The sequence below is a fragment of the Cheilinus undulatus genome, linkage group 17 (genome assembly GCF_018320785.1).
Source record: "Cheilinus undulatus linkage group 17, ASM1832078v1, whole genome shotgun sequence".
Taxonomy (NCBI): domain Eukaryota; kingdom Metazoa; phylum Chordata; class Actinopteri; order Labriformes; family Labridae; genus Cheilinus; species Cheilinus undulatus.
Genome location: NC_054881.1, coordinates 16,615,191 through 16,643,153, shown reverse-complemented (window position 1 = coordinate 16,643,153; position 27,963 = coordinate 16,615,191). Strand labels below are relative to the sequence as shown.

Genomic DNA, 27,963 nt, shown 5'->3' with positions numbered 1-27,963 from the left:
TGCACGAGCCTTGTGCGTTTTTTAAAACAAAATGAAGAGAAAAAATCTATGAAAATATCAAAAGATTTCCTCTTGCAGCGATTAAATCAGAGGTGTACTGAATATATCTTGATTTGCTGATTCCAGTTGTTTTTTTGAGAGGAGGATCAGGAGAGTCACATCCATTAAGCCACATCCTTTTCCTGAGAGGGGCGGAGTCAGACTGCTCAGAAACATTTAAAGCCACAGACACAGAAAAAGCTTGTTCTGAGCAAGATTGAAAAAGAGGGGTTTTTAGGCATGAAAAAAAATCTTATACTGGAGTGTTTTTTCAGAAATAAACTTCACATGCATATTTTTGGGAGACCTGAGACCAATATAAGCTTGTCTTAAAGGGGTATAATATGCCACCTTTAAGGTAAAGCGTAACAAGAATTTCTCCTGAAATGTCTGAAGGCTTCGGCTCCTGTAGTTTTAAGTGTTTGAAGCTCAGTCAAATGGTGCAGAGCGTGCCACACTGTGTACGCAGCACAGCTCATGTGCACGGACAGGTTCACTTCTGAGCGAGGCCGACTGGGATGTTAGTTTTATGAGGTGTAATACTGATTGGGCAGATTAGGCTGTGGCAATAAAAATAAGAGTATGGCACAACCCTAGGTACTAATGGGAAACACTGCATCCTTCATCTTTTGCTTTATTGTCTTAATATGTGGGCAAAAAAAATCCAATTAAAGAATTAAAAAAAAAAAAAATCAAACATCCACCTACATGCTGAACTGTTTGGCAGCCCTCGGCATATTAACATGTATGTGATTTAACAGTCAGACTGTGAACTTTTCAAAAAGGACTCTTAGTATAGCAGAACTTCTTCAATCCCAAACAATGAAATAGCATTTCCTGTTTGGTGTTAACTTTTCTATTTGGGGTAAATTTCTTATAAGACATTAATTCAGTGTTAATTTTTGTCTCTGCAGGAATAACGAAGATCAAAAGAGACATTGTTTTTGCTGCCAGTCTCTACCTTTAAATGCCTCACAGCTTTTTTACATGGATGATTAATGTTTTATCTTCACTTTTTTAGTTTTCATTGACCCCTGGCTGATCTTTCTGACCTACATCTTCATCCTTCATCTTAATACAGGGTTTAAACTTGTGACTTTATTGCACAAAGTGATGGTTCAATTGGTTTCAGTCTGAAAACCATCTTCCACTTCTCCATTCTGTTTGTTCTATAATTATAACACTTCAGTGAGTGGTTATATTCTGTTGAGCCATGTGTGGGAAATATGTGGTAAAAATGACTGATAGATGCATCCTTCTGGCATGATCCCACTTCAGCATTCATGCTTTTATTATGTCTTCTTACATGAAAATAGTGGTTCATGATACAACATACTTCAGACTTTAATTTAAGGCTCATGACATACATTAAACATTTATGTTGCATTTGAGTTCATGTTAGTGAGTAAAATGGCTTTATCTTTCCTGGTTGTCTTATTTCACACATTTGTACATACTTGTAACATTTCTGTTTCAATAAAAGTCTGTATGCAATTCATTCTTACATACAGATGACATGAAAGCACGTCTGATGTGGTTCACTTGTTTCTATTAGTTTGTAGATACACAGGGAGCTGATAGCAGCAGGAGCAGTCCAGTAAAGGCAATGCAGGACTTAGACTGACATCTTCAACCTTCTAACCGAACATCAGAGGCAAGCTTATTCCTCGACCACGTTGAGGTTAGATGGTTGGAGAAAAAAGGCGTCAGCGGTGTTGACCTGGAGTCAGCAGCTCAGGATGTGATTAGCTTTAGCCTCTAGCACTTTCTAGCCTTCAGAAGCTAAAGCTCCTCTTTTAAATCAGCCCTTTTAAATTAACACCAGGCCATAAGGCAGCAACGTAATAACACTGAGATGTCTCAAACCCTGAATCAGATCCTCCATCAGACTGACTCCAGGTCAGGGAAAAGCACAAAGCAAGTTTACATTCACAGGTTTCCAACCCTCTTCTCTCTCAGCAGTGGTCAGACCCTTTAGTGGGCGCGTGCAGGTTAGTCTTCCCACCAGCTCAGTAGACACAAACATGATCATTTGTTGGTTCCTGTTCTCACAGTGTCTCCAGCCTCAAACATGTGTCCATCTCAGTCTCTTAAAAGCGTATTTACAATTCTTTAACAGGCAGTCTCACTGTTTTCCTTTCAGCTGGAGAAAAGGTGGACGATGCAAATTTCCTAAAATTAAAGTCTAAAAATCTTAACAGGCCTGAGGTGATTTTTTTGGGGGGTGCACAGTCATCCACAAGCTTCCTTAAAGTCAGATTCAGGTTTGTTGCAAATCCATGCAGGAGTTTTGGGAGAATGAGTGTGAGATGAACGGGTGGAGAGCTGAGATTCTTGGTGTGCGTTTGGACAGAGCACAGTTCGTCTTTCTCCTTTCTTTTAGCTTAGTTTGGACTCTCAAAGTGGTTTCCATTTGTTGGGGTCTCTTGCAGAGTTGTGTGTGGGATGTCTTCCTCTTTATGGGGGACGACACGAGGCTTGAAAAAGTCGGACACAAAGAAGACCTGCAAGATATAGAGACAAAGGTATAAAACTGAATATTTATGTGAGAAGGGTTCTTATTATTTGTGTCTTTGAAAATCATGTTAAGTCTACAGATCATTAAATAACTGTAGAGGAACAGTTCAACCTCAAATCTTTTCCCAAGAGTATAAAATAGTTTGCACGTCAGTCTTTTTTAATTCCAGGAGTTTAGTTTAACGTAAAAAAAGGAATCTTTTTAAATGTAGACTCTGCCTATTAGTACCTCAAACTCTTCCATTCACTCAATGTCTTGTTCATACTCCTGAAGAGTTTCACAGTTTTTGTCATTGCACATAAATGCAAAATATAAAAATAAAATATTGACATACAGGTGGATGTTGCAGTTAAAATGTTGTACAATTAAACACACTAATGGCTGATAAGTGAATTTCTGTAAAAACAGATCAAATGTTCAGTAATTCCAGGTAAAACTGTTATATATTAATTGTTTTGGGGTAAGATAACCTTAAAACTACAACATCTTCTTTCCTCCTCACATTTTTGTAATGTAATGATGTTCTGGGGGCCAGATATGGCCCTCGGGCAGCCAGTTGTTGATCACTGGTATCAACTAATAAGTGTTTAACCATGATTTTAGTCAGTATGTGTAAATCTAATTTAGAAAACCTGCTGCCAGTCGTTATGCTAAGCTAATCTAAACCTTTCTCTAATGCATGTGGGCTTTTTCTGCCTGATGGTGAGAGACCTTTACACAATGTCTATGCACTCTAATGCAAATTCAAATAATATCATCTGGGGACAAAAATCCTGCAATAAAAGTCTCAGTGTTGACATTTCCTTAACGTTACAAAGATTGAGTATGGAGGACATTTTATTTTAGCCTCCTGTGAGAACCAGAAGCTTAAAACATTTTAAATCTTTATGATATTGAGAGGGAGGAAAGAGGCACGGGCATGGAGGAAATTTATGGAGCTGCATCTCTAAAAGAATTCCCCCAGTTAACAGTTAAATTTCTCCGGTGAGGACAACAACTCCTGTCTTACAGAGACAATTATTGGTTGCGAAATATAAATAAGAAAACTGAAACATTGTTGTTTTGGTGACTAATGCAAGGAAAAATTAACTTAGCCCAAAATAATTTTACCATATTTCACAATAGAAAGAAGTGCCTGAAATGAAAAAAGATTAACATGCATTTACAATGACAACCTGTTATTTAAAAGGGAACCCTAAATACTGTGACATATTGTCCAACCTAGAATAACATTAGTGTATTTTATAGCTATGCTGTACAAGAAATTTAGAAGAATAGTTAAACATGTAGGCTGTTGTGCAATGCATTCTGGGTAGTAATGTGAAATGGTTGCATTGTTCTTCCCACATCCTATTTACTGTACTCTCCTTGATTTACATTGCAGTAACTTCCTTCTTCCTGTCCTCTTCTCTGAATCTGCACCCTGGTTTAAAATTAAAAAGGCTTTAAGGATGACACACTAGAAAAGATGTGGGAGGAAGAACAATGCAACCCTTTGACATCACTTTCCAGAGGGCATAACACAATAAGAGCCTCAAAATGTAGAAATCTAGAATGTTTCTTTGTACAGTCTGCATATAAAAAATACACTGATGTTAATCTAATTAGGCCGACATCTTTTATGCAGGGTTCCTTTAAATGTAAGGTAAATGTCACACATCACTTACCACAAGGATCGCCATGAGGGCGCCCTGTAGAAGCCCAGCAAGTACATCGCTCCAGTGATGTTTATAGTCGGACACCCTTGACAATCCGGTGTAAATGGTTGCAGCGATCAAGAAAAACTGGATCGTGGGTCTCAGGAGCCTCGCCCACTCGGCCTGGAGGCGAGCCTGCAGGTAGAGCTGAGGAGGGGACATGATATGTAAGTACCACTGGAAGCAGCTGAGTTCAGGGTCACATAAACTAACAAGAGGAGGAAGCCTTATTGTAAAGTTTAGTTTATGGGTGAACATTGAGTGCATCTATTTACAGAGTGGCAGGAAAAGTGAGCTGCAGTGATTTGAAGATGACTGTGTATTTCCATTTCCTACAAAACCAGAAACAAATCTTTTCTGCAGGAAAATGGTCATAACAAAACAAACATCCTCTCTGTATGGTTCAAGTTAAGATGTCCAAAAATAACTTCCTCTTTAAAAAGTAATTTCACTTCATCAAAGAGGTCCTGAAGAAATCAATTTCACTGAAAGCATAGCATAGGAGTGTTTCTTCTCAGTGGCATGATGTCTAATCTACAGTGAAAGTTTAATATCCACCACTGCTGACGCAGGATGGGGATCCAGAAAAGTGACTGGTAAGCTGAATGTCACATACTCGCATGTCATAAACCAACCTTTTGTTTATATTCTAATCAGGGTGTGGCTACGCTGTTTAACATAAGGCACAAACAAGTTGTGCTGCTCAGTCCACATCTATGTTTCTCTGGCTGACACAATATCTCTGACGCAAATTCTTTTTTAAATAGAAACGCCACTGTGTCTAGGTAAATGTTTAAATGTCATCGTCTGTTTCTCTTCCTTCATGGGGGGGGCTTTATGTTGGTGCCAGGACTTTGTCCCAGAGTCTATTTATATCTCTGCTGGGATTGAATGAATCAGCAGCCTTATAAAGTTTATCAGGGCTGGGCTCAGGACAAACAGTGGGGACACAAAGATCCTGATTTTCTCATTCACAGAACAATCACGCTGATTATTATGAGGTTATCAAGGTTGATAAAGAAATCTTTATATTTTAAAAGTGAGATAAGACAATTAATACAAGTCACATCCCTCTGTGTAGTATAAAACTACAGACAAAAGGCTTAGCTTTGCATAAATATAGCAAAAATCTGACACGGCTTTGTAAAAACAAACAGCTGATGGTGTATTTCCACCAAGCTGTCTGGTTTGATTCAGTACAATTTGATATGGTGTGAGTTTCCACATCCATCTGTGCTGTTAGTTGGTGGGCAGGGATGTCAGCCAGTAGTGGGTCTAGATTCACCCTTTAGAGCTGAATGGGAATGTTTGGTACCCCAACAGAAAGGTCCCGCATCTTGATGGTAGAAACACAACAACTAAAGTAGTAAACTGAACCAGACTGCTTGGTGAAAACAAACCAAAAGTCTATACTGGGGCTGTCAGAAGATTAACATTTTTAATTGCGATTAGATTTTAACATACTGAACCAGGAAAAGGAAACTTGTAATGGACTGAAAAGGAAATAAGTGAACAGTAAAAAGGTAACTGCTTGATGACACATGGATCAGATGACTTTTGAATATCCACTGAGCCGTCAGTAAGTTTTAAAACTGGAGTGGGACTCTAGGAGGGGGAGATTGACTTTTTTTTTACATCACTGAGGCTGTTTGTTGAAGTGGCAGTACAGCATGCGATTAATCGCGATTTTAGAAATCAGTGCACTAACTGTGGGTCATAGTTAATCACAATAATCTTGACAGCTCTGGTCTGTATGCTTTCTTTTTTAGGCTTTGGGTTCAATTTATACTACAACAGATGGGATTAAATATATTAATGATGAGCTTCAAATCATTTGTCGTGTATTTCTAATCTACCAATTTGCCTTACTACGAATGTTTATGCTAGCACACAAGCCCTTTACCTGGACAGCCTGTAGAGTCTTAACAGCTTTGCATATTTACTGTCTTTATGCATAGCCTACATGTAATGTTTAGCTGGACAGCTGAAGACAGGAAATATAGGGGAGAGAGTCCTAAAGACATGCACCAAACAGTGCCAGGATCAGGGTCCAAACCTGTGAGCACCCAAACCTCTGCACTGGGTGACCACTCTACCAACTGAGCTAAACCAGCACCCATCCAAGCAACTTTGTGGCCTCTTTTTGGGGCAACTTGTATAATGAGTAGATCAAAATCATATGTTTGGAAATAAAAGGCTTCAGCAAGCAGACTTTTGGCCTTGCTTAGTATTAAACTAGAAGTATCAACGGGGATAAAGACAAACCCTGATAACATGCAGGGGCACTGCCCTGCTTGACTCGTGCTGCTGCTGTTTCATGTCCTCTACACTGAGCATCAACTTTTACCAGGCAATACACTGTCCCTGAATGCAACGTGACCCGTTTCACCTGGGATCTAATTTATTTAATATGTAAATACAATCCAAAGTGCAACTATGACTGTTTCCTTTCTTCAGGCTAACTGGAGCTTTCTGTAGCTTCCTATTTACCAGACAGACATTTAGTTTAAAAACAGTTGGGAAATCCCTGCTAGCCAAAAACAGTTCTGCAGACGACACAACACCTGCAAGACCCATATATTGCTGGCGTCAGGCCAAAACCTTATATCTCCATTTTCATGTTTTTTTTAATTCATAAATTACTGCTGCTGGTCACCCTTTACATTTGTCAGTGGTTTTTACAAATTTAAACCAATAAAAGGGGTTATAAAGATGCTGGCCATGTCCATTTAGTGTTAAATTATTTTAAAGAATACAGTTTTATTTCATTCCCTGAAAAACGGTACTTTTGGAGATATGAGGTTTTGGCCTGACATTAGCAATATAAACCCTTAAAAAATGGAGTTTCACTGATTAACTTTGTAAAGTGCGAGGTGTAGTTTTACACCGTAATTCCTGACTTTAAGCTAACATGCTAAGATGTCATTTTTAACAGACATGTCTCTCTCTCCACCACTTCCTGCTTAGTCCACTGTTCTATCTCTATTGAAGGCATAGATAACCTAGGTTTTTTAAAAAGGGTGGTTAAAAATCTTAGCATTTATCACTGTTAAAAAGTCATAAGCATATCAAGTGAAATTTGTCCAGCTATGAAAAATAACTATGAATTTTTAAACAATTTTCCAGATGTTCAAGGGCTTGCATGGAAGCCCAAAATGTCCTCCTATACAATCTAGTTTCAGCACCATGTTCCATAGGTGGTGATTGATATGATAAGCAGAACAGTACATTATGTCATTAAGCACTTACAGCCAGGAACAGCATGCAGTACATGGAGAAAGACGAGTGTCCGGAGTAGAAGGAAAGCCTGAAACAGAAAAACAAAGCTCAGCTCAGCACTTTCCTCTGTCAGCAAATAAAACAAACTAATCAGATGGAACCGGGCTATCTTATGATCGACAGTAAAAACGGAAAAAACACATATTTCCACATCCTGGCAGACCTTTATTTACAGTGGAGTCAAGAACAGGTATAGTCAAAATATTTTAAAAATTAATAGCAGAAGCTAAAAAAGCAGGCCCTATAGCCCCCGCTTCCTGCCATGGTTACTTCCTATTTATAATAACAGTGTTGTGTTTAATTCTGTTGTCTAGACCACTTCTACGACAGCAACCAAGAATACACACACACATCCCATCTATTAATACCATAAACCGGCTAATTTAGTGAGCATTTGATGGATGGTTGGTGGCCTCAGGCTATAAAATAAGAACAGATGAGAACAGATTCTGATCTCAGTGAATTAATAAAATCACTGTCCTGCTTAAACCTCCTTAAACTGACTACAGGCTGCATGTAACATCCATGAACTACTATCAATGCACCAACAGAAATGGAAATGTGTGTAAAATATGACTAGGTATTTTGATTATGAAAAACTAAACTCTAGCAAAAAGTAACAACATATAACAGTCATGATATATAGCCAGGAGTGAATAGAAGAGCATCAAAATAGATTTTGATTATTCGAAAAAAAATAAACTAGAGGACCCCTTGCCCAAACAGCTAGGTCCAAGCCCCTAACCTCCCCTCCAAAATGTCTTCATATCAAATGAATAACAGTAAGTCAGGTCCCAAAAGACATACTGAGACAACAAAATGGTAGATTATTGTGGTAAAATGTTTTTTTAAAAATATATATGTATATGATTTATAGTGGAGAATAATATTGCAACAAAGTGAGCGTCTATTTTTTATAAGATACAGTTGGCTTAAAAGCATGTTTTAATTGAAGTTATTAGGTGTGGAAAGTTTGACTTATAATTCCTTTTTAAGAGGCGATGAAGCGCTGTTGGGTATTTACATTTCAGATTTGAGTATGTCCAACAGTTCCCGGGCTTTTTGTACCTTAAAAACAGATGCTTCATATTATTTTGTTCACTCACTATGACTGTTTTTAGCAAAAGGGTGAACGCTTCATACTGGTCTTTGCCTGGAGCCTCCAAATCGCTAAAACCACCCCTGTTGGTAATATAACAGCTCGTTTTACCAGTACTTTAAACACAGTGGAGTTATCCACTTTTGAATCACCTACTTACTTTTGAATTGATCCAGCTGCAAAATATCAACTGAGAAGGACCGTGTGCCCAGTTTCCATCTCTGTTGTGTTGTAGTTTGTTGTAATCAAACATTTCTAAGGGATGTATTCTGCTCAGGCGGTCCACTGCATAAACTGCAGGTAAAGTCATCTATTCTTTGAGATTTTTTTTAGCTAGCCTAGGTTTTAAAAATGATGGGCTACTGCAACTGGAACTTATAAGAGGACTTAACACATACTAGGTGCAAAATTTAAGTTGTAATTCATGCCTGCACCTAGGAAATCTCAGCTGGAAAAGTTTGCAGTCTACAATGTCTTTCCTGGAGCTTTTTTTTTTTTTTTTTTTACCATGTTTGTTCCAGTTTCAGAATATCAGTCGGTCAAACGATCCAGTTTTAATGTCCAAGACAAAAATGTCTCCCACCTATCTGATGAGTTTGTGGGGAATTTTGGCTTAAGGAGTAAATGTGCTAACTTGTGGGATGACTGAACTTCAGTGTAAGAAAAAGGTAAAGAATGAGTGATAATTAGTGGCTTGATACACTTAACTAAGAAACAAAACTTTGCAATCTCAACACTGGTGAAGTACTTGCATTTTAGCGCTGATTTGTGAGCATGTTGCCAAGTTTGCCTTGGTCTCTCAGGGCTCTTTGAGTGCCTGTAAATGCTCGTTGAAGTAACTTTACACAATAAAACTTAAGACAAAAAGAGGATGGGTTCCTTTCAAATTGAACCAGAATTTTAGCACTGAACTTGTTTCTCTTTTTAGTTAGACTCTTCTCTGTTTTATTTTGGAGTTTTATACCAGTCAAACAATTACACAATTGTAAAGAAACCCCATCAGCAGTGATGTTACAGCCTAATTATTAAATTTTCTCATGATGGATAAATATATCATTTCTTGAAAATTTGGGACTGATTTTTAATCATTTAAGTTCTTTGATCATTGCAGTTCTTGTAGGCAATCAAAACCACTTCAGTAACAAAATACGCAAACAAGTACAATCATCCAGCTGACCTCTATACATCCCTCTGTTGGATCAGATTAATAATTGACAGACCAAACCCTGTAAGGCCTTTACTAGTTCTACATTTTCAGCATCCAATCAAGGCAGACTTTAGATAAGCCATGTGGACTGCCATCTTATAAAATGAGTCTTTTTATTTAAATTTCATTTATTTTTTTGGTAAAATGGGCACATTTTCCCATTAAATGTCAACACCCTGCTCTGACAGCGGGCCTGGTCTCTTGTCAGGAAGTCAGACTGACTCATGGGGGAATCATGTTACAGTAAGATGATCCTGTTCGGGCCACCCTGATGTGCCCTTCCCTGTCCGGCTGTGCTTATTAGCTCTATAACTGTTGAAGTAATGTTGAAGTATCCCTTTAAGGTTTAGCCTTAAAAGGGTTAAGAGATTATTTTTTTAGCTTTTATTTGTAAGCACAGTGGATACATCCAAAAACATGGGAGAGAGAGAGAGTCAGGAATGACATGCTGGAAAGGAGCCGAAGGCCACACCTGAGAACAACAGCCTCTGAACATACTGAATGGTGCATGGACATAACCATGACCTGGACACCGGTGCCCCATTTACGTTTAATTTCAGCCCGACTTGGATCTATTTATTGTCTGTTTTGAACAATAATCTATTTTATTTATAAGCATGACTTTTTTCTTATCTTATCAGAGCAGTTCTTATCTGTTATCGTGACCAAAATTTTAAAAAAGGCAAAATATAAAAAATGCAAGAGAATTAGACTAACAAACTCCGACTGACAAGAAATTCAAATAAAATAAAATAAACAGTATAAATATTTAAATTTTCACTATTTAAAAAGAACATATTTTATCAGTTTGTTTAGTAAAAAGCTCATCTACAGTCCAGTTCTGTTTTCTTTTGTTTCACCTAATGCACTGTAAAAAAAAAAATCTAATCAAGTACCTTATATTATTAGATTTTTTTTACAGTTATTTCTGATAATGGAAATCCCTAATGTTAAAAAGCAGACCAAAATAGAAAAACTTAAAATAGAAAAAAGGAAACACAAAGTCCCCTTGTGTCAGAAAAAAAATCTTCAACAGAATAGGGCAGACAATGAAAAATATCTAAAATAAATAATAAATTTTTTTTTTTATCAAACTGGTGTCTTAAAAGAGCCTTACATATTTTTACAGGTTTATGAAAAATTAGAATCACAGGAAATTCAGTTAAAAAAAATTCAAAGGGCGTATCTAACTCCTTTGGCCTGCTGCTAATTTGTCCCTTATTCTGCTTCTTCTGATGTCAGAGTGGTAACAAAGCCTAAGGAAATATCAGAATTGTGCACCACACCCTGGAAGATTTTTAGTAGATAAACCTGAGCGCAGAGAGGGTAGGTGTTCACAGTTTCACAGAGCTTTCAGGCTCAAATGCCAAGACTCTTCAATAGACAAATGACTATTTCCTTTAGCTTTTCAGCTACTGAGCAGTGCAGATAAAAAGCTCCTTAAAGCATCAATAAAGCCTTCATAAGAGTGATAAAATCTGCACTGCTGATGAATCTTTTCAGGACTCTGCTTCTATAATTACCACCTTTCCCTTCTGGCTATTGCTACATCAGAGTGAGAAGTGGATATCCTCTCCTCCCTCCATACTTCCCTCTGCTCAGAGCTGATAACACATTCAAGCCATAATGAAAACAAGCTTTACATTCCTGTGATGTTACTCAACCTCTGCTGTCGTGTGCGGCACATGCACCCTGCTAAAAACACAGCCTCCCATCTTTATACTACAAACTTCATGTTGCACACCCTCACTTGGGATTGGCCTTTGTGTTTTTATAGCAACAACTGCATAATCATTCATAAGTTCAGCGATTTAACCTTTGTACTTGCACACTTGGGATGTCTAGAAAAAGTGTTAGTGAGTGGATCCTTTGCATCGGCATTATACATGTATCGACTGGCTGGAGCATACATTGCCATTACAGCCACACTGGTAGTGACATAATAGTAATAAAGTATAATAAATTATTAAAAAACACCAGTTTTCTTTCCTCTCCATCGGCTTATAAATCAGAGCTCTGCATTCATCTACTAATGTCTGAAATGTCTAAAAGTGTCAAAAGTTTTGAGTTTTAGCTAAACCTACCTGCCCTCGTTGACCATGGTTGGGTTTCCACTGCAGGTGAAGTCTTCGATATAAGCCCCTGACGAACAGTTGATATTTTTCCAATCAGGTTTGCACACGTCCAGGAAGTGTGGTCTGAGCCGACCGATCGAATACTTGGCTATGTCGGTCAGAGACTGGCTCATTGCCGCCCCAAACAGGAAGGTACCGACGGCTTTGTAAACAGAGGACACATAGCTGCCGAAAGACGACTTGGATTTGATGCGGTTTAGATAAACTGAAAGGCACTCGCCAATAACCATCTGTAAAGGAGGAGGACAGGGTGGAAGGTTAGAGGTTTATACAGAAATACCACACTTAAAAATACAAACAATGATGCAACTGAATAAAATATAAAATATCAGAGCCAGAAATGTTCTCTAAAACTCTGGGTTGTACATAATTTAACCTTTCTTACTACTTTAACTCAGAGACTTTTGGAGATACAGACAGGTTAGCTTTCTTGTCAAGACTTTGATGCTAAAAACTGCCATGTTTGTACACATGAACAATAGCTTGTTAGCCTAGCTTAGCATCAAGATTTAAAACTCGGGGGAGTGCAGTAGGATGGCTAGCCTGCTAAGCTAACTAAGTCAGCCTACTGGCACTTCAGTGTTTTTAAAAACTTTAGCTAACATCTAAATTAAATCAGCTTAAAGCCCCAGGGAGGAGTTTTTAACTGCTTGAGAGACAGCCTGAAATTTAGAGGGATTTCTATTTATGACCTAAAAAAGCAAGCTAGATTATCAGTTACAAGATTAGCAGTATTTTTACTGTAATTTTGATGCCTTTAACAGCTGCTGTGGGGTAGGTGTCAGGCAAGACAATTAGCAGCACACTGAAGAAAGTCTTTCTTAATTTTCAATAAAAGTATTCCCAATGGGACAATCATTTGTCTCTGAATATAATTTGTCTCTAAAGAGCTTTACTAGGCATGTTCAGGACAAGATAAGATGTACTGCATTGTCCACAGGGGCACCAAAAGCAATGCAAACAGAAAGTTCCTCACAGGAGCTTTAAGAAACAATCCTACCATTAGATCCATGCTAGCTGTTTCCCTCGTTTTCTGTCTTTATACTAACTTTAGCTATCTAGCTTTTGCTTACTGAATGAATTTACAAGACAATAATGTGTCTATTGGGCACTTTTTTAACCTTTTTCTGCATAAAATTCCAGAGATGTAACATAATGTTTAAGGTATCACAGCCAGAAGATGATGTCCACTTAAAATAATAAATATTTATATAATGAGATTTGATGCTTGAGTTCAAATTGGATGTCTAAAATCTGCTAGTCTAACTTTAAAGGCTTCTACATCTGTGTTTGGAGTAAATGTGAAACGTCAAAAGCATGACTCATTAGTTCCTCTTTTCGTGAGTGCTGTGGTGTAGATGTGTGTCTATGAATTGTTTCACAACCTTGTTTGGAGATAACGGGCCCTGAGGGTGTAAGAAATGATCGACAGGGCTTATTGTTGCAGCTCTATAATCTTTCAAAGCTTTTATTTAGGGAACTAAACGTGTCTGTTACTCAGAGTGATAACTTTATAGGTATAAATGTAAGTTGGCTGCCTGCTTTGTTGTCAAGAATTTTCAAAGCTATAACCTTTAGTTTGGAAACGTTTTGTGCCATCACATTTTCCAGCTCCGCTCAGCATTGATTGCTGTGCTGTATTTGAAGAGTTTCATTTAAAGTCTCTGTGCTGCAGCTGGAGACGAATCCAGAGCAAGTGAATTTCAAAATAAAGGTCTGTTAAAATTAAGGTCTTTTGGCTTTAATGGCTTTAAAATTTGATACAGTTTTAGTAAAAATGAACACGAATCATATCTGTTTTGATACCATGGCCACAAAAATATAAAATCTTAGATACCCTATACAGAGCAGTTTTAATTTTAATTACTAAAAATTGCAAGTTAGCTCCTGCAGTGTCTTAATGCACATATACATTGGTAATGCTGTTTTGGTAAACTTTGCCATCATCTTCGTGCAATCTAGACAGTATTCTCTTGTTTGCTAGTAGTAGTTTTAGTTAAAATATGACAGAAAAGTTGTAGTTTTTTAGAGCTTCTGAACTGTGTCATACAACAGATCATTAATATAAAAGAAACTGTTTGTTTAAAACATGTTATATTGACAAGTATCCAGAACTGTGAAAACATCACAGAGTTGACTGAGCCTCTCTCTCTTTATAGCTCTTGAAATGCTATCACATACTTTTAATTCATTCAACATCAACTGACCGAGTTTACTACTGCCTCAGCTGCATGTGAAGAGTTTCACAGCCGTCGTATATTTAGTGTCTCTGCAGCAGCTGGAGATGAAGCTAGGGTTTCAAAGTTAAGGTCCTTTAAGAGTACAGCGGTATAATCATTATACTAGAATTTTGAACTTTGATACCATTCTATTCAATATCCAAACCTGTTTCAATGCCATGGCATCAAAAAGACAATTTCCTGGCACCCAGTACTGGGTCATTTCTCATTTAATGAGCAAAAATGGAGGAAATCTCCTGCAAACTTGCCAAAGTTGCCATTGTATTTGTGAAGTTTAAAAAGAGCTTTCTGTCTTTCTGCTCACAGTAGCTCACTGGAAAAACACGACTGAAGATTTTAGGGGATATTATAAAGCTCTGGTTACTCTGAATACAATCAATCAGTAGGAAACAAAGCTTGATTTAAAAACAAGTGGTATTTAAGAGTAGTGAATTATTGCATACTTGGAGAACCTTTTGTTTTATATTGAAGCATGAAGCCGGGTTTATACTTCTGCAGTGAATCTACACAGTAGATGCGCTGTTGTAAGCATTTCATACTTGTCCATTGATGCTAATTAGCAGTGCGATTTCATGCCAGTTCAGGGTCCTGCTGCTATGTTCACTGCTTGTTTGAGTACAGGAAACCATGACAAGTGAAACCATTAATGAATATACTGCGGTTACTGCAAAGAAGAAAAGAGAGGGGACATCAAGGCAAAGAACAGGGGTATTATTTGCATTTGTTGGCCACTGAGAAACCAGTTGTTTGAACATGCAGTTGCATTTTAGAAAGGGTGCAAGTCAGTCTTCGCACTAAGGTCTCTGCAGAGGAACGGGGCTATGTGGACCTATGCATCTGCTACGGTATAGATCTAATGCAGAACCATAAATCAGGCTTTAAAGGATAGGTAAACATTTTCTACATGCGGTTAACAAACTAGCCGAGAATGATTAGTGTCTTGTGCAAGCAGTTAAAATAACATAATATTGTTGCAGAAATATTAAAAAAAAATCTTGTCAAACATGGATTAAGAGAAAAGATGAAAGTGGGTTATGGGAAGCCCTTTTAAAAGAAGTAATGAAGCATGAAATGAGAAGAAGAAATGACAACTGTTAACCAGCAAACAAAACAGGTGCACTTACAGTGAGTATTGTGACGGGAATCATTACACCTCCTAACAACTGATAGGAAATGGTATCTTCTTTATAGGGGTACTTGATTGAATCATCATTACAGTAAAAGCCTCGGCGGTAAGGACTGTGCCGCACAGTGAGTATTACAAAGGGGAGTCCAACTGGCAGAGAAGCAATGAGAGAAAAAAACAAGGAAAAAAAATACAGGTTACAAGACATTTCTGACCCATGATGCAACACTGTGTTCCTGCCCGTGCAGAGCAGGACACGGTGGCCGTGTTGCATCCTCTGAAGTGGAGATGGAGGAAGCAGTGACCTTCGCCAGCTTTCAGGAAAAAGGGTGTGCAGATATTAATGGTTAGGAGGCATTAAGTGTCAATAAAAAGTGCATGTTAATAAAGAAAAGTTCACAAAAAGACATTCCTTAGCAGGTTAATGAGCCACAGTGAAACGTGAAACCTCTTCCCTTTCACTTCAGGTTGTGATACGTGCAGGAGGGATTGTGTTTCTAAATTGGCTTCAGCTCCTACGGTTGAATTTCTCACAAACAAAGCCACAGCTGTTGACAGCAGTCTCACATATGTGACCACAACACATTTATAATGCACACTTATCTTGCACCATCTGCTGTGACTATGAAAAAAAAACTGGAACTTTAGTTTATCTTCTTTTAGCTTCAACTCAAGCTGACTCCAGCTCTTAGTTCTCCCTTATTCCTCTCTGGCGGAGGTAAACTATATTAAATGTTGATAAAAAAGAGCCTAAAATATAAACTGAAAAGTGAAAATGAGTGCTACAGATTTAGAGAAAACTGAAAGGGATAAATCACCGACACCACAGGAGAATAACAGACGATACATGAGCAACACGCACACCAGCAACAGTTTCTGGCCTCTGTCGATCTTGAAAAAAAGAAAACAATCGCTCTGATCCAGGGGAGCATTCCAGCTATTTTAAGGAACAGATGGACAAAGCACGCGGCCGTATGTGTGCTGAACTAATTAACAGAGGGAAAAAAGCTACACTGATGGATGAGAATAGACATGAAAGGCCTTGTTTTTGAATTACTAGATTTTTTTAAATGTCACACTGCTCATTCATTTTCAGTATGGCTGAGGGAGCTTGTGGATGATTATTGTTGTATTGTTTATAAGGATAATACTTATCAATACAAATACTTAGAGATACTTCAATTGGTAGTACATTAAAATATACAGCAATGAGAAAAGTCCTCAGTCCTCATTAAATTAGTTATTTAACCAATCTTGCTGCAATTCATCATGCATTTCTTTCATAAAAGCTTCTTTTTGGGGGCATTTTTATGCCTCTGTGCCGGCAATAACCAAATCCGGAGGCATCATGTTTTCAGGTGGTCTGTCAGCCTATAAAAGCCTTCTTTTAAAAACACTTCAAGATAGACTGATTTGACTTTTAGGTCAAAGTTACCCCAGAAACCGTACTTTCACTGCCTGGAAATTGTATATCTCACAGAGGTGTATAACCACCAGATGGTGGTGGCAGAGATCACCTGGATGGGATCAAGTGGACAGAGTTAGACAAGAGCTCTGAAAAGAGACTGATAATGTACAAAAAGAGGGCTAGAGAAAAAGATCCCCTAAAAGAGTTCAAGATGTGCAGCCTTTAACTGTACTTGTCAATTTCTTCCTGAATGTTTTTGTTTTTAATTTTAGTTTATACTTCCTGTTGCAGACTGTTTTGTGTGTGTGGGGTATTTTTCTGGTTGTCTTACTCATCTAAAACAATAGCACCAGTAGTGGCCAAAGACTTCTGCATGCTAATGTACAAAGAAAACTCTGTACAGGTTTAACTGTTTCATGATTTTTCTGTTTTAACTAAAGTTGAGCCTGTTGCTTGAGTGAAAGTCCTTCAAGGAAACCTTTATAACCCTTATTGTTCTTACATTATCTTATAGGTATGTTTTTTCAAAGGAAAACACTACGTTTCTACATTATGAGGAAATGAAAAAAATCATTTGTAGACTGCTATTGTTGTGCTATGCCCTCTGAGTATCTATGTCGAATAGTTGCATTGTTCCTCTTCCCACATCTTTCCATTGTATTCATCTTAGTCTACATTCCAGTAACTTTTCCCTTGATGTCATCTTTACTAAAAGTATACTTTGAAATTCAAAAAGCTTTGACACATAGGAGAAGATGTGAGAAGCAGAACAATGCAACCATTTGACATTTATACCCCGAGCATGACAAAACTGGCAGCCATCATGTGACTCTAACTTTGAAATGTCTTAAATCTAGTGAGTTTCTTTGTCTAACACACATAAAATCTGCTAATGTAAGTCTAATAAAACCAACATGTCTCAATATGCAGGGTTCCTTTTAAATGTGCTGCCAACTGTGCTTTGGTTGTATCTACAGTCATGAAACCTCAGAACCCACTTCTGCCTTGGGTCGATTAAATCTTTGTCGACTGGTGTTTGTCTATTTCGAGACCACATGTCTTTGCAATGACTCCAGCTAATTTTATTTTACATAACTTATGTTTAAGTGGACATCTTCCTTGGCCTTTAGGTGTTGATACCAAAGTTGGTGAGCAAAAGCTTTCTACTAAACTTATCATGTTTCAATAGCAAGTAGATTTGCTATAGAACATCTGCTGAATGATTGAAATAAGCGTCTGGGTTATCAAACAGGAAGGTAATTTCATAAATGCATAATTTATAACCTCCATTATGCTCTCGAATAATCTCTTCTGGTTCACAGTCAGCTTCCTCACAGCAGATATTTTGACTTGTCACTACATAATACTGATAAAAAATATCAGCTGCTTTCCAAAAGTTCTGCTCCAGCTCTTTGCATACATTGTATTGCATTCAGATGTTTAACAAGTGGATATATCTGCCATGGAAAGACGTTAATGTCGCCTGACCTGCCTTAGATTGACTCCTACTTACACAGCTAATGGGCAGGGTGAAGCCCACAGTGTAGAGCACTGTGGAGGTGATTGTGCTGGAGTGGAAAGGGTACTTGATGCTGTCGTCGTTACAGAAAAAGCCCCTCTGATAAGGGCGGATCTTACCCAGGTTGAAGGCTGCCAGGGGCAGACCTCCTGTGGACGGAGAGATCGGGGGAAAAATGGTCAAAAGATTACATAAAATACAATGACAGAGTGACGATGACGACTGTAATCTCTTCGAATAACATGAAAACCTGCAGGTGAAAATATGCCAGACAAAATCTTTAGGACTGAAAAAGAGACCTCAGCCCTTCTGGATATTAAAAGTGATGCCTGACTTCATTTGTCCATTATAATAAGTTTCAATGAGAAGACCAGAATCAACTGTGTATTTACTATACAAATTATTACAATAAAATCCTTTCAAATCTATTGCTTAAAGTTTTTGGATTTGAGTTGTAAGTTTACATTGACATTACTGATTTTGATTCAATTTGTTGTTCTTTTTTATGTTTTCCTGACATATAGGCGCTGTAGGGAAAATCGAACTATAGCTCTTTTGCCAATTCAATGGATATGCTCTTCATAGGTTTGGGAGAAGGATGGAAACAGGGCTTTCCATGAGCGCCAGCAGTTTCCCAAAGAGCCAACTAGTCTAATAAAAAAGTTTGACTAACAAATTAAAACCTGTTTTCCATACACATTGCAGATTCATTTCAGTTAAGATAATGTTAAATAATGTTCTACTTAAAATGTTTCTTTGCATCCTTAACATTTATATAATCTCCTTACTTTAGTGATATCAGTAATTCTTCATCTCTTATGTGGCTGTTATGGAAGGTCTGTGGCCTAGTTTTTTAACTCTGAAAGTCTAATTTAATGTTTAAAGCAGTTTCTCTCATTTTATTTGTATTTGTTTAAAACTATTCATATTAAAATGACCATTTGAAAAATAACATCAAATATTTATGCAACAATTTAAGCTTCAAAGCTTCATAATGAATTCCTCCTAAATTTGTTGCTTACATATTCACCAGCTTGCAGGAATTAGGTGTTGAATGCTCAAAGTTCTAGTGGGAGGACTACAGGGTGCTCTATCATTGATTGTACCTCCCTTTTTTATTGAACAGGATGGGGGGCAGGCTTTTGGACACTGAAGCTGAGTGCTTTTTCCTACAGGCTGACTACTCCATATGTCTGTAGAAAGCACTGTATGGAAATCAGGAGTAAATACCAATTATTAACAAGTTAAGGATTTATTAAAGGTTAATTTTGGTCTTTTCATTCAATCTCTTCATTGCAAGAAAAATACATACAGTCAGTATTTTTCAATAGTTTTTGGACAACAATGGAAGTCAACAGAATATATAATTTACCTATAGGAATGATACATTGTATAAAATCCTCTCATTTTATCTGTTCATGGTAAGAAAAATACCAATAAGTGCAAGTCATAACCTTAGTCACAAAACTTTAAAAAATTGCATTACCATCCTCCATTCTAATATTACATAAAATAAAAGACACTCTATGACAGCATCTTTAATGTCATTTTCAGCAGAGGATACCTGATGTTTGACTGTGTATTTGTATTTGACTTCAGCACATGTGACATGAGCAGTGAACACAGGCACTCCTTAGCTATAAAACCATAAAGATAACAGATTATGCTAATAGGTTTTGACAGTTCAGCATCTGAATGCCATGTGTTCTCTGGTTGCGTAAGTCCTCTGCACAGGCGGCCCAATTAAAGATTTCCCCTGCCATCAAGCAAAAAATTAGGGTGTGCTATTGAGCTGTAGTGCACATTAAAATGATGAGACATCACATGGTGCTACACCTTCTCCCGCAGCTTTTATCTGTGTGGTGTTTCTGATCTGTCTCCTCTATCTGCAGCTGTTGCTACCATCAGCTGTGCCATCCTCAGCTGACGGACAACAACAGCTGGAAATGCGAGAAAGTCTGGGCGCAAACACATACAGACCAACAGGCAGGACGCCACTAGTCACTAACTGCGGCAGCAGCTTTGTTACTCTTTAACTTGTCCTCATCTCTTTCACTGTGACACAATGTAACATACAGACAGAAAAATGCGGGTGTTTTACATTAATACTTGCATGTGCTTTTCTGTTTCCATTCACCTTTTCTCAAGACTCAATGGCAGCTTTTCATAAAATACAAAAAGGAAACTCACAGCTTCTTTCTGCACTTTAAATGTTCCTGTAAAGTCTCACCTCTATCAGGCTTAACCTATTTTCATTGTAGGACATACACAGCCATGCATGACTATTTAAAATAACCCCTGCCTGGATGCCTGGCTATAACCTAATAGTCTGTCCCATTAGCAGAATAATCAAGTTCCCCTGTGCATCACCTATCCTAAGTGCAGTCATGCTGCTTCTTGCTGCACAAATGTTCTGCTGTGTGAGACACTCATGGCAAAGAATCAACTTATGTTTAAATCATACCCTGAGGCCACATTTAATGTTAACACGTGGTAATCTAATTCTAAAAAGAAAATATCCAAATCATGCTGCTGACTTTGGAAAGGGAGCAAGTCATCACTGAAGTATTGATCATACATACTCACGATTATAAAAGCACCAAAGTCCCAGTTTTTCTTTGCTTGTGCAAAACTGAAACCTTGCAATGAGTAATAATTTAATTCAAGTAGTCAACTGACATGATCAGATAGGAGTTTCAGTGCTGTTATGACTGCAGACCCCCACTGGTGTAACGATTATAGACCTTCTTTAGTAAAACGTGCAGTTACATGATGAATCAGGAAATTTAGGTGAGCTTTGGCGCTGATCTTATGTGGGTTTTAGACATAAGTTTAACATCAGAAGTCCCAATTATAAAACGATCTCTCAAGAAAAACTTCTTAGTTATGTCTTAAAGCTCGTTTAAGCTTGAATCTAATTATATCAGACGCATATGTGGACATATGTGATCGTTTGAGCTAATAAGCACAAGTCTGAGTTAGAGTTTCACCTTCAGAAAGGGATATGACACTACAATCGTGAGGGATTATCATTGCTATGCCGCTTTTAGTGCGTTATTACATAACATTGCACCCATACTGGTTCTCCTGGAGGACGTTGCACTAATTTGCATACATTGGAAAAAGAGTCAAGTAATTCTACACAATAATAAGGGGGAAGACGTTATGCAAGTGTCTTAAATTTCACTTAACATAATGTTGGATCAGTTTTACCACTAGAGGTTCAAGTAAAAGTGTGCGTTAACGACAGTTAACCACGCTCGTGGGCTTCTCAGCATTCACCACTCCCTTCACGTGATGGCAAGCTGTTAAATATCCGAACAGTGGGATTATATCAAGTCACAAATCGGCTTATACCAATGAAAATAGCTCTAACAATCAGCTCACAGCAGTCGGTTAAACAAAAATGTTCATTAAATACATACCCAGAACCAGGCAGGCTATGTCGAGCAGCACAAAGGGGATTCCTCTCGCCTCAAACATGTTTGCTCTTGTGTGTCTCCGAGTAGAGTCCCTGGCTTGTGATAGTGCGTCCTCCTCTCCTGTAATAAACACCAGGGGGATGCTCCTCCTTGGGACGGCGCTGCTGCTCCCGCTGTTGTGAATATTTCCAACGGCCTGAGATAAGAAAACCGCAACAGCACACAAAACTCACTTTAAGGTCGACGCCCTCGTAACAAAAGCACAGACCGCCCAGACCATAAGGAAGCACATATCATGAGAAGATACACCACGTCCCGTCGCTGTACTTGCTGCTGCTCCTGTTGTTGTTGTTGTTGTTGAGTAGACTGCAGCAGAGACGACAGCTCCACTTGTCTGTCATTGTGGTTCTTTCTCAAAGGTGTTACACGAAAAATAAACCCACACTCTCAAGCTGGACCGGTCATTTGGACGGACACCTGTCCCGTGCCGACGTGTGGCGCAGGAGTCGTTAAACGGACCCGGAAACCTCCGAGGATGACCGCGACGGTGGGCCTGGTGGTGCTGCGTTCATGTGCGTCGGAAATGTGAGCTCAGCACGTCACATTGGAAGGAATGCGCTCTTTTAAGTGTTTGAGAGGTTTTTTAAGTTGTTTAAGAAGCAGTTTTTTTCAACTAAACCTATAACTAAAATATTAATAGACTACATTCTTCTCCGTCAAGGTTACGAGACTAAGACTAGGCTGGGAGAAAAAGGAATTTATAAAAACTATGACAAAAAGTAAGTCTTCTTTTTTCGTCACAGTGACTAAATGTTGGTGCTGAACTTTTGGGAATTTAAGTGGTTTACATTCATATTGATTTTACTGCTCTGATGATTAAAATATAATTAAATGCCTCGACCAAAAGTAAGAACTAAAATCTGGGGACTGTATATTGGCTAAAACTAGACAACAATGTTTTTTCTTTCTTTGTTGACTAAAACTAGACTAAACTCTAGTGGTAAATAATGACTAAAATGTGACTAAATAATTAAAGGCTGCCAAAAATAACACAATACAGTGATGCAAACCAAACCATTTTCAACAAGATATTAACCTACTGCTATATTTATTTTTAATTCCTGAAACTGCTACTGCAGGGTAGGAATGGTTATTTCTATTTCTCATGAAAATGATTCTCTGTCAGCAAAAGATTTCACTAAAGGGTGGTTGAGATTGTGGTTAAAAAAACATCACTGGAATAACAGGGGGCACCAGAACCAACAAAAACAGAGATGTCCTCATAGGAGCTTTAAAGGTCACATAAAATACACTTTTTCAGGCTTTTCTAGCAAAAATATGTGCTCTGGCCTGTCCACAATCACCCAAGAATCGGAACAATCCATTCCCTCCCCCTCTCTCTTTCTCCACCTTTCAGAAAATGTGTGCTGAAACAAGCCGTTGTTAGATTTTCCCCTCATGATGTCATGTGGGGACTTAGCCCCACCCCCAGGTTCAGTTGGCGCTCCGCGCTTGGAAGAAAGTTCCGCCCTCCTCTACTGGTCAGAGCTGTTTCTCAGTATGCGTACTTCAGCGTACTTCTGGACTTACGGACTTGTGATTCGTCATCAATCAAAGCCAAAGTTCTGTTCCAATTCAAAGTCCACATAGAAACAAGTTCGGTTGAAGTACCTGGATGTGGACTCCCCCCGCCCCTTTTACTGAGTCTGCTGCTGGACGTAACTTGAGCGGACTTTTCACAGTTACAATCCCACAATGCAATTTGCGCCGTCCAGCAGGAAACACAAACAATGGTGGAGGAAAAGTCACACAACTGTAAGTAACCATTGCTGCTGCGTAAAAATATGAATAAATTGCTTGTTTGTGATCGAATTGTGTTTGAAACCCAGAAACGTTGGATGAGTTGGATAAAATTCATCCTTGATAAATTCTAAATGGATGATGTCGGTGTTTTTGGAAACGCTAGCAATGGGACAACCGAATGTGACGTGTAGGTACGTAGAAGGGGACGCTAGCAAAGTCAGCTGCTGTTCCAATAGTAGTAGGATTGTTCAGCGGACTCCCGTACCCCTGAAGTCTGAACTCTGGAACAAACTTGCCAAGTCCGAACTTCCAGAGAATGCAAGCTCGAACTTGTGAACTTTGAATTGAGAAATGGCTCAGGAGAGCCACATTCATTAAGACACATCCAATTCCTGAGAGGGGCGGAGTCAGACGGCTCAGTAACATTTAAAGCCACAGTCACAGAAACCGCTCATTCAGAGCAGGGCTGAAACAGTGTTTTCAGACGTGCAAAAATCCAGCAGTGGAGTTTTTTTTCATTAACAAACATCACAGGCTTTTTTTTTTTTTTTTTTTTGGACTTCTGGGACCAATATAAACTTGTCTCAAAGGGGTAAAATATGTGACCTTTAACACAGTCTGAAGAAAAAGATACAACTTCATAAATAAACACTTTCTTTTTTTCCAGTCAGTGAGATTTAAAATAAGCATAATGCTGCAGCTATCTCTACGTTCATACATTCAAAAAGCACTGAACAGAATGAAAGATCAATACTTAAAGCTCATCTGAGGGGCTTTTAAACTTGTTATATAACAGGCTGAACTTAATACTGGTGAGTCTTTAGGGTCTACAAAATCAAACAAAATTGTCAACAGAACATTCTTATCTTCTTATATTAATATTTCTAAAGCTTTAATGACCAGAGTTTTGTTATGAGTTGACAGACATTTGAAATAAATTACAGTGTCAAAAAAGGACTTATACATACACACACATAAAACATATACAGGTTGCAAAATTAAAGTTTGAATGAAAATTTGGACCTCAATTGATTAATTGATTGATTGACTGATTGATCAATTGATTGAATGGTGCAGTGGCTCCCCAATCTTCCATAAGGCTGACAGTTATCCTCTTTGTCAGAAACTCAACAAATTGCTTGTTTTTAATATTTCATTTTATATCTGAACTGATTTACTTTAAACTGTTTTTTCACTTTTTTATATTATTATAACATTACTCCTTGGCAACTGTGCCAATTACAGTCCCCCATTAAAGTGTACTGAATTTATCTGACTTGAATCAAATTTAATGGATTCGTCCATGTCCTACGCTAAGCTGACTAGATATGATTCTTTTAATCAAAAATGCCTGGGGGTGGTGTAATGAAATGTCTGTATATTTATTTCACTTTTCTTGAGTATTTCCAAAATCCCTCCTGGTTACCTCTAATATAAAAGGATCAGGTTACAGTTAGAGAAAATGTTGTGTTTAAATGTTATATTTGGTCTGGACAAAACAATTTTCAATACTGCTTAACTGTAGGCATATGGGGTCACAAAATGTGTCAGTGATAAACGATGCCTCATTACAGGCTGGTTAAAACACTGGTACTCTGGACTGTTTGCTGAGGCCACAGATGGAGTAATGTCTCAGTAGAATTAGTAATATACCTGTACATGACTTAAATATTGCCATATATACCTGTGCTTAGCCTGGTTGTCAAACTGCTGTCTGATCAAGCCTGTGCATCTTTTTGAGGATAAATTAAAAAAGGAAATGTTCTGAGTGAGATTTTGGGCTTCAGTAAATTGTATTAATAAAACATTATTTACCCTGCTACTTAGTTACTGTTTATCACCTTCCGCAACGTGTACAAACAGCTGTACGTGTACCGTTTATTCACTCGTCTCTAAGGGTTGGCATGTAATTGTTATTAGCTCCCTGGCGCCCCCTAGTGCATTTTTTGTTACAGCCACAGCGTTAAAATACTAAATTCTGGGTGCGAAGAAAGTGCCGGATGGAAATAAGACTAATCAATACTACAATGTTTTAGTTCATCCAAAATCAGTCAAACTACTCACCCACCTTATAACTTTGTTTCATTACTATCTCACAGGTCCTCAGAACCTGTCAAAAATGTTGCTATCATCCCTTCTGTTCTTAGAGGACTTATTTTGAGGATATACAATAAAATGTGTTAAGTTTTTGGGAAGTCATGATAGCATGTGAGTAGCTGTTTTGGCCTGCAGCCTTTTATTTCTATATTTTGTGTGTTTACATGCTTTGTTAATCAATGTGGGGCAGATTATATAAGATAATTCTTATGTAGGATAAATAATTCCAAATCAATTATGAGATAATTCTTCTTTTTACTACTTTTCATTCTGGATTCAAGATTTTTTTGTTTGGTATTTAAATGAAATAAATAAATAAATAAAATAACAACATTAATTATGACACTCTGTGTAAGACATTTGTAAGAAAGCGAAAGGTCATAAGAGTAATATTATGAGCCATTTATTTTGTATAAATGTGGAGATGCAAAAAAAAAAAAAAAAAGAATGTCGAGAAAACTAATGGGGAAAATGAAGAAACAGACAAAAAAGTTTGATACAATAAACTACTCTGCAAACTCAGTTAATCTTAAAATAAGCCGATTTGAAGTATTTGATTCAACACAAGAATATCAAAAATTGGTCTTTGGCACAAAATTAAGCTTCTTTAAAAATATATATATATCGGTTTTGTGCAATTTTACACACACACAAAAATGGATGGAAAAAACAAACATGGAGAATGCACAAATTCTTTTATTCAGCTCATTTACATGAAGTGAAAAATACCTTGAACATAAAGAAAATGATTAAATGTACTATTACTAGAAGGCCCGAATGGCAAAAAATACAAATAAGATTCAAAAAGTGCCTCACATCTTCACATCTTTGGTCATCCACCAAAAATACAGCTTGTCTTGCTGTTAAGGATTGCAGAAGTGCTGGAGCCAGATAGTATAAGAATATAAAACACAAACAATAATACAACCAAATAGTAACCACTGAGGCTATTATATGTTATAACTTAAAACATCTCCAGTTTCTGTGACTGCACAGCAACGCAACTAATCTTCACGTTTTCACTCTGTGTGTATTCATGACAAGATACACAAAATCACATTTGAAAAACAGAATTAAAATATTAATAAGAGTAGTTTTATTCTGACTTAAGTTAAGTCATAGTCAGTTACATGACACCAAACAGTAATACTGCCTTTTAATACAGTCCAATATTGCAACACTGATGTCCTTTAACCCAAATATAGGCCTAAGTTATGAGATGCTTACAGTATAGTGTTACAATTTAACCACCAAATAATTAAATGATCTTTAATTATATGCAGTTATTAAAGACATATCTCATACTGTTTTATAAAGAAAACAAAACACATTACTGCCCATACTAATACTTCCAAAGGCAAGCCACAGTCTTAGGGTAAAACATACATTTTATAAGCTAACCTGTATTTAGCCTTATGAAAAATAAAGCCACTGAAATATTGGTAACTGTGAAAAAGCCTTTGAATTTTACTAATAAAACCTTAGAAAATTCAATCCTTAAAAGCAAAGCACAGCATACACCTGTTTAACCACACTGTGACGGTCACTGAGCTCTCTGCTGTAGTGCTAATCAGATAGGCAACAGGAAGTTTAAGCTAGCTTGAGACTGCTATTAAATTTTGATTAATTTCTCTAAATATCATCTGTAAATTCAAGATACTGAAGGATTTTTATGTTTTTATGTAAGCATAAGGGGATAAAGGAATCAGCCTAATAAATTCATGACAAAAGAGAAGTAGAACAAGCTGGCTAATGATAGCTAGCCTAGTCAACCTCTTTAGCAGCCATGAATTTTTGTCTTGTATTTCCAGTAATTTGGTGCTGTTAAGATATTCTAAACCACATTTTGATTTAATCTAAATGTCACCATGTTAATTACCATTATATTTAAATAAATAAATCAGTAATATATGCAAAGCTTCTTCTTGTTTCTAAATAAGCTAGCTTAAATAGACGCTAAAGCTGTTGGAGCATATTTTACTGCCTGATAACCTTCAGTTTATCTGGGCGTTAAGTACAGGTTATCTAAAGGCAAAGGTCTTTGTATTTACTGTTTCACACCTAAGGCAAATATTTTTGGCAGGTAAACAGCAAGCGCACAAAGACGACAAAATCATTTTTACCTTTGAGTATGTTTCACTCTGAGCTGCCAGCCTTAAAACTTTTCAATGCTTTTGTCTCAAAAACACTTTTTCTGTTGTCGTTGACTTTCCAGGGTAATACTGCCATTAATATGATTTCTTTGTGATTTTAAAACAGCATCCGTTTTACCTTTTATAGTTGTGAAAAGCCAAACACAACACCAGGAGATAAGTCCTTATAAATGATGAAATAAGCAAAATAATTATAATGAAAAAAGATTAATAAATGAATA

General features: G+C 37.5%; 2 protein-coding genes across 3 annotated transcripts in view; one reads left to right on the top strand and one right to left on the bottom strand.

The window, feature by feature from the left end:
• Positions 1-1,564, top strand: part of mtrex (Mtr4 exosome RNA helicase) — a 28,786-nt gene extending 27,222 nt beyond the window's left edge. The window contains exon 27 of the mRNA XM_041810648.1: positions 954-1,564. Within this exon, the coding sequence (XP_041666582.1) occupies positions 954-1,006 (53 nt within the window). The 3' untranslated portion in view covers positions 1,007-1,564. The remainder of the gene's footprint in view (positions 1-953) is intronic.
• On the bottom strand, positions 1,028-22,246 carry plpp1a (phospholipid phosphatase 1a). Of its 2 annotated transcripts, none has more exons than XM_041810649.1 (6): positions 21,693-22,240; positions 18,262-18,416; positions 11,924-12,204; positions 7,504-7,561; positions 4,225-4,401; positions 1,028-2,543 (listed from the first exon to the last, which is right to left on the bottom strand). In XM_041810649.1, the coding sequence occupies exons 1-6, from the start codon at positions 21,748-21,750 to the stop codon at positions 2,424-2,426; spliced, it is 849 nt and encodes a 282-aa protein (XP_041666583.1). In that variant the 5' UTR covers positions 21,751-22,240; the 3' UTR covers positions 1,028-2,423. The 2 variants fall into 2 exon arrangements, with proteins under 2 accessions (XP_041666583.1, XP_041666584.1); XM_041810650.1 differs by lacking the exon at positions 18,262-18,416 and adding an exon at positions 15,339-15,490 and having other exon boundaries at positions 2,366-2,543; positions 21,693-22,246.
• Between the last annotated feature and the right edge of the window lie 5,717 nt (positions 22,247-27,963).

What these genes read in the sequence shown, in the direction of transcription:
- plpp1a (XM_041810649.1), bottom strand. Translation starts at nt 21,750, where the DNA reads ATGTTTGAGGCGAGAGGAATCCCCTTTGTGCTGCTCGACATAGCCTGC. An exon ending in ACTGCATGCTGTTCCTGGCT is followed by an intron (nt 4,402 to 7,503) that starts GTAAGTGCTTAA and finishes TCCCCTCCTCAG; the next exon opens with CTCTACCTGCAGGCTCGCCT. An exon ending in CCCTCATGGCGATCCTTGTG is followed by an intron (nt 2,544 to 4,224) that starts GTAAGTGATGTG and finishes TATATCTTGCAG; the next exon opens with GTCTTCTTTGTGTCCGACTT.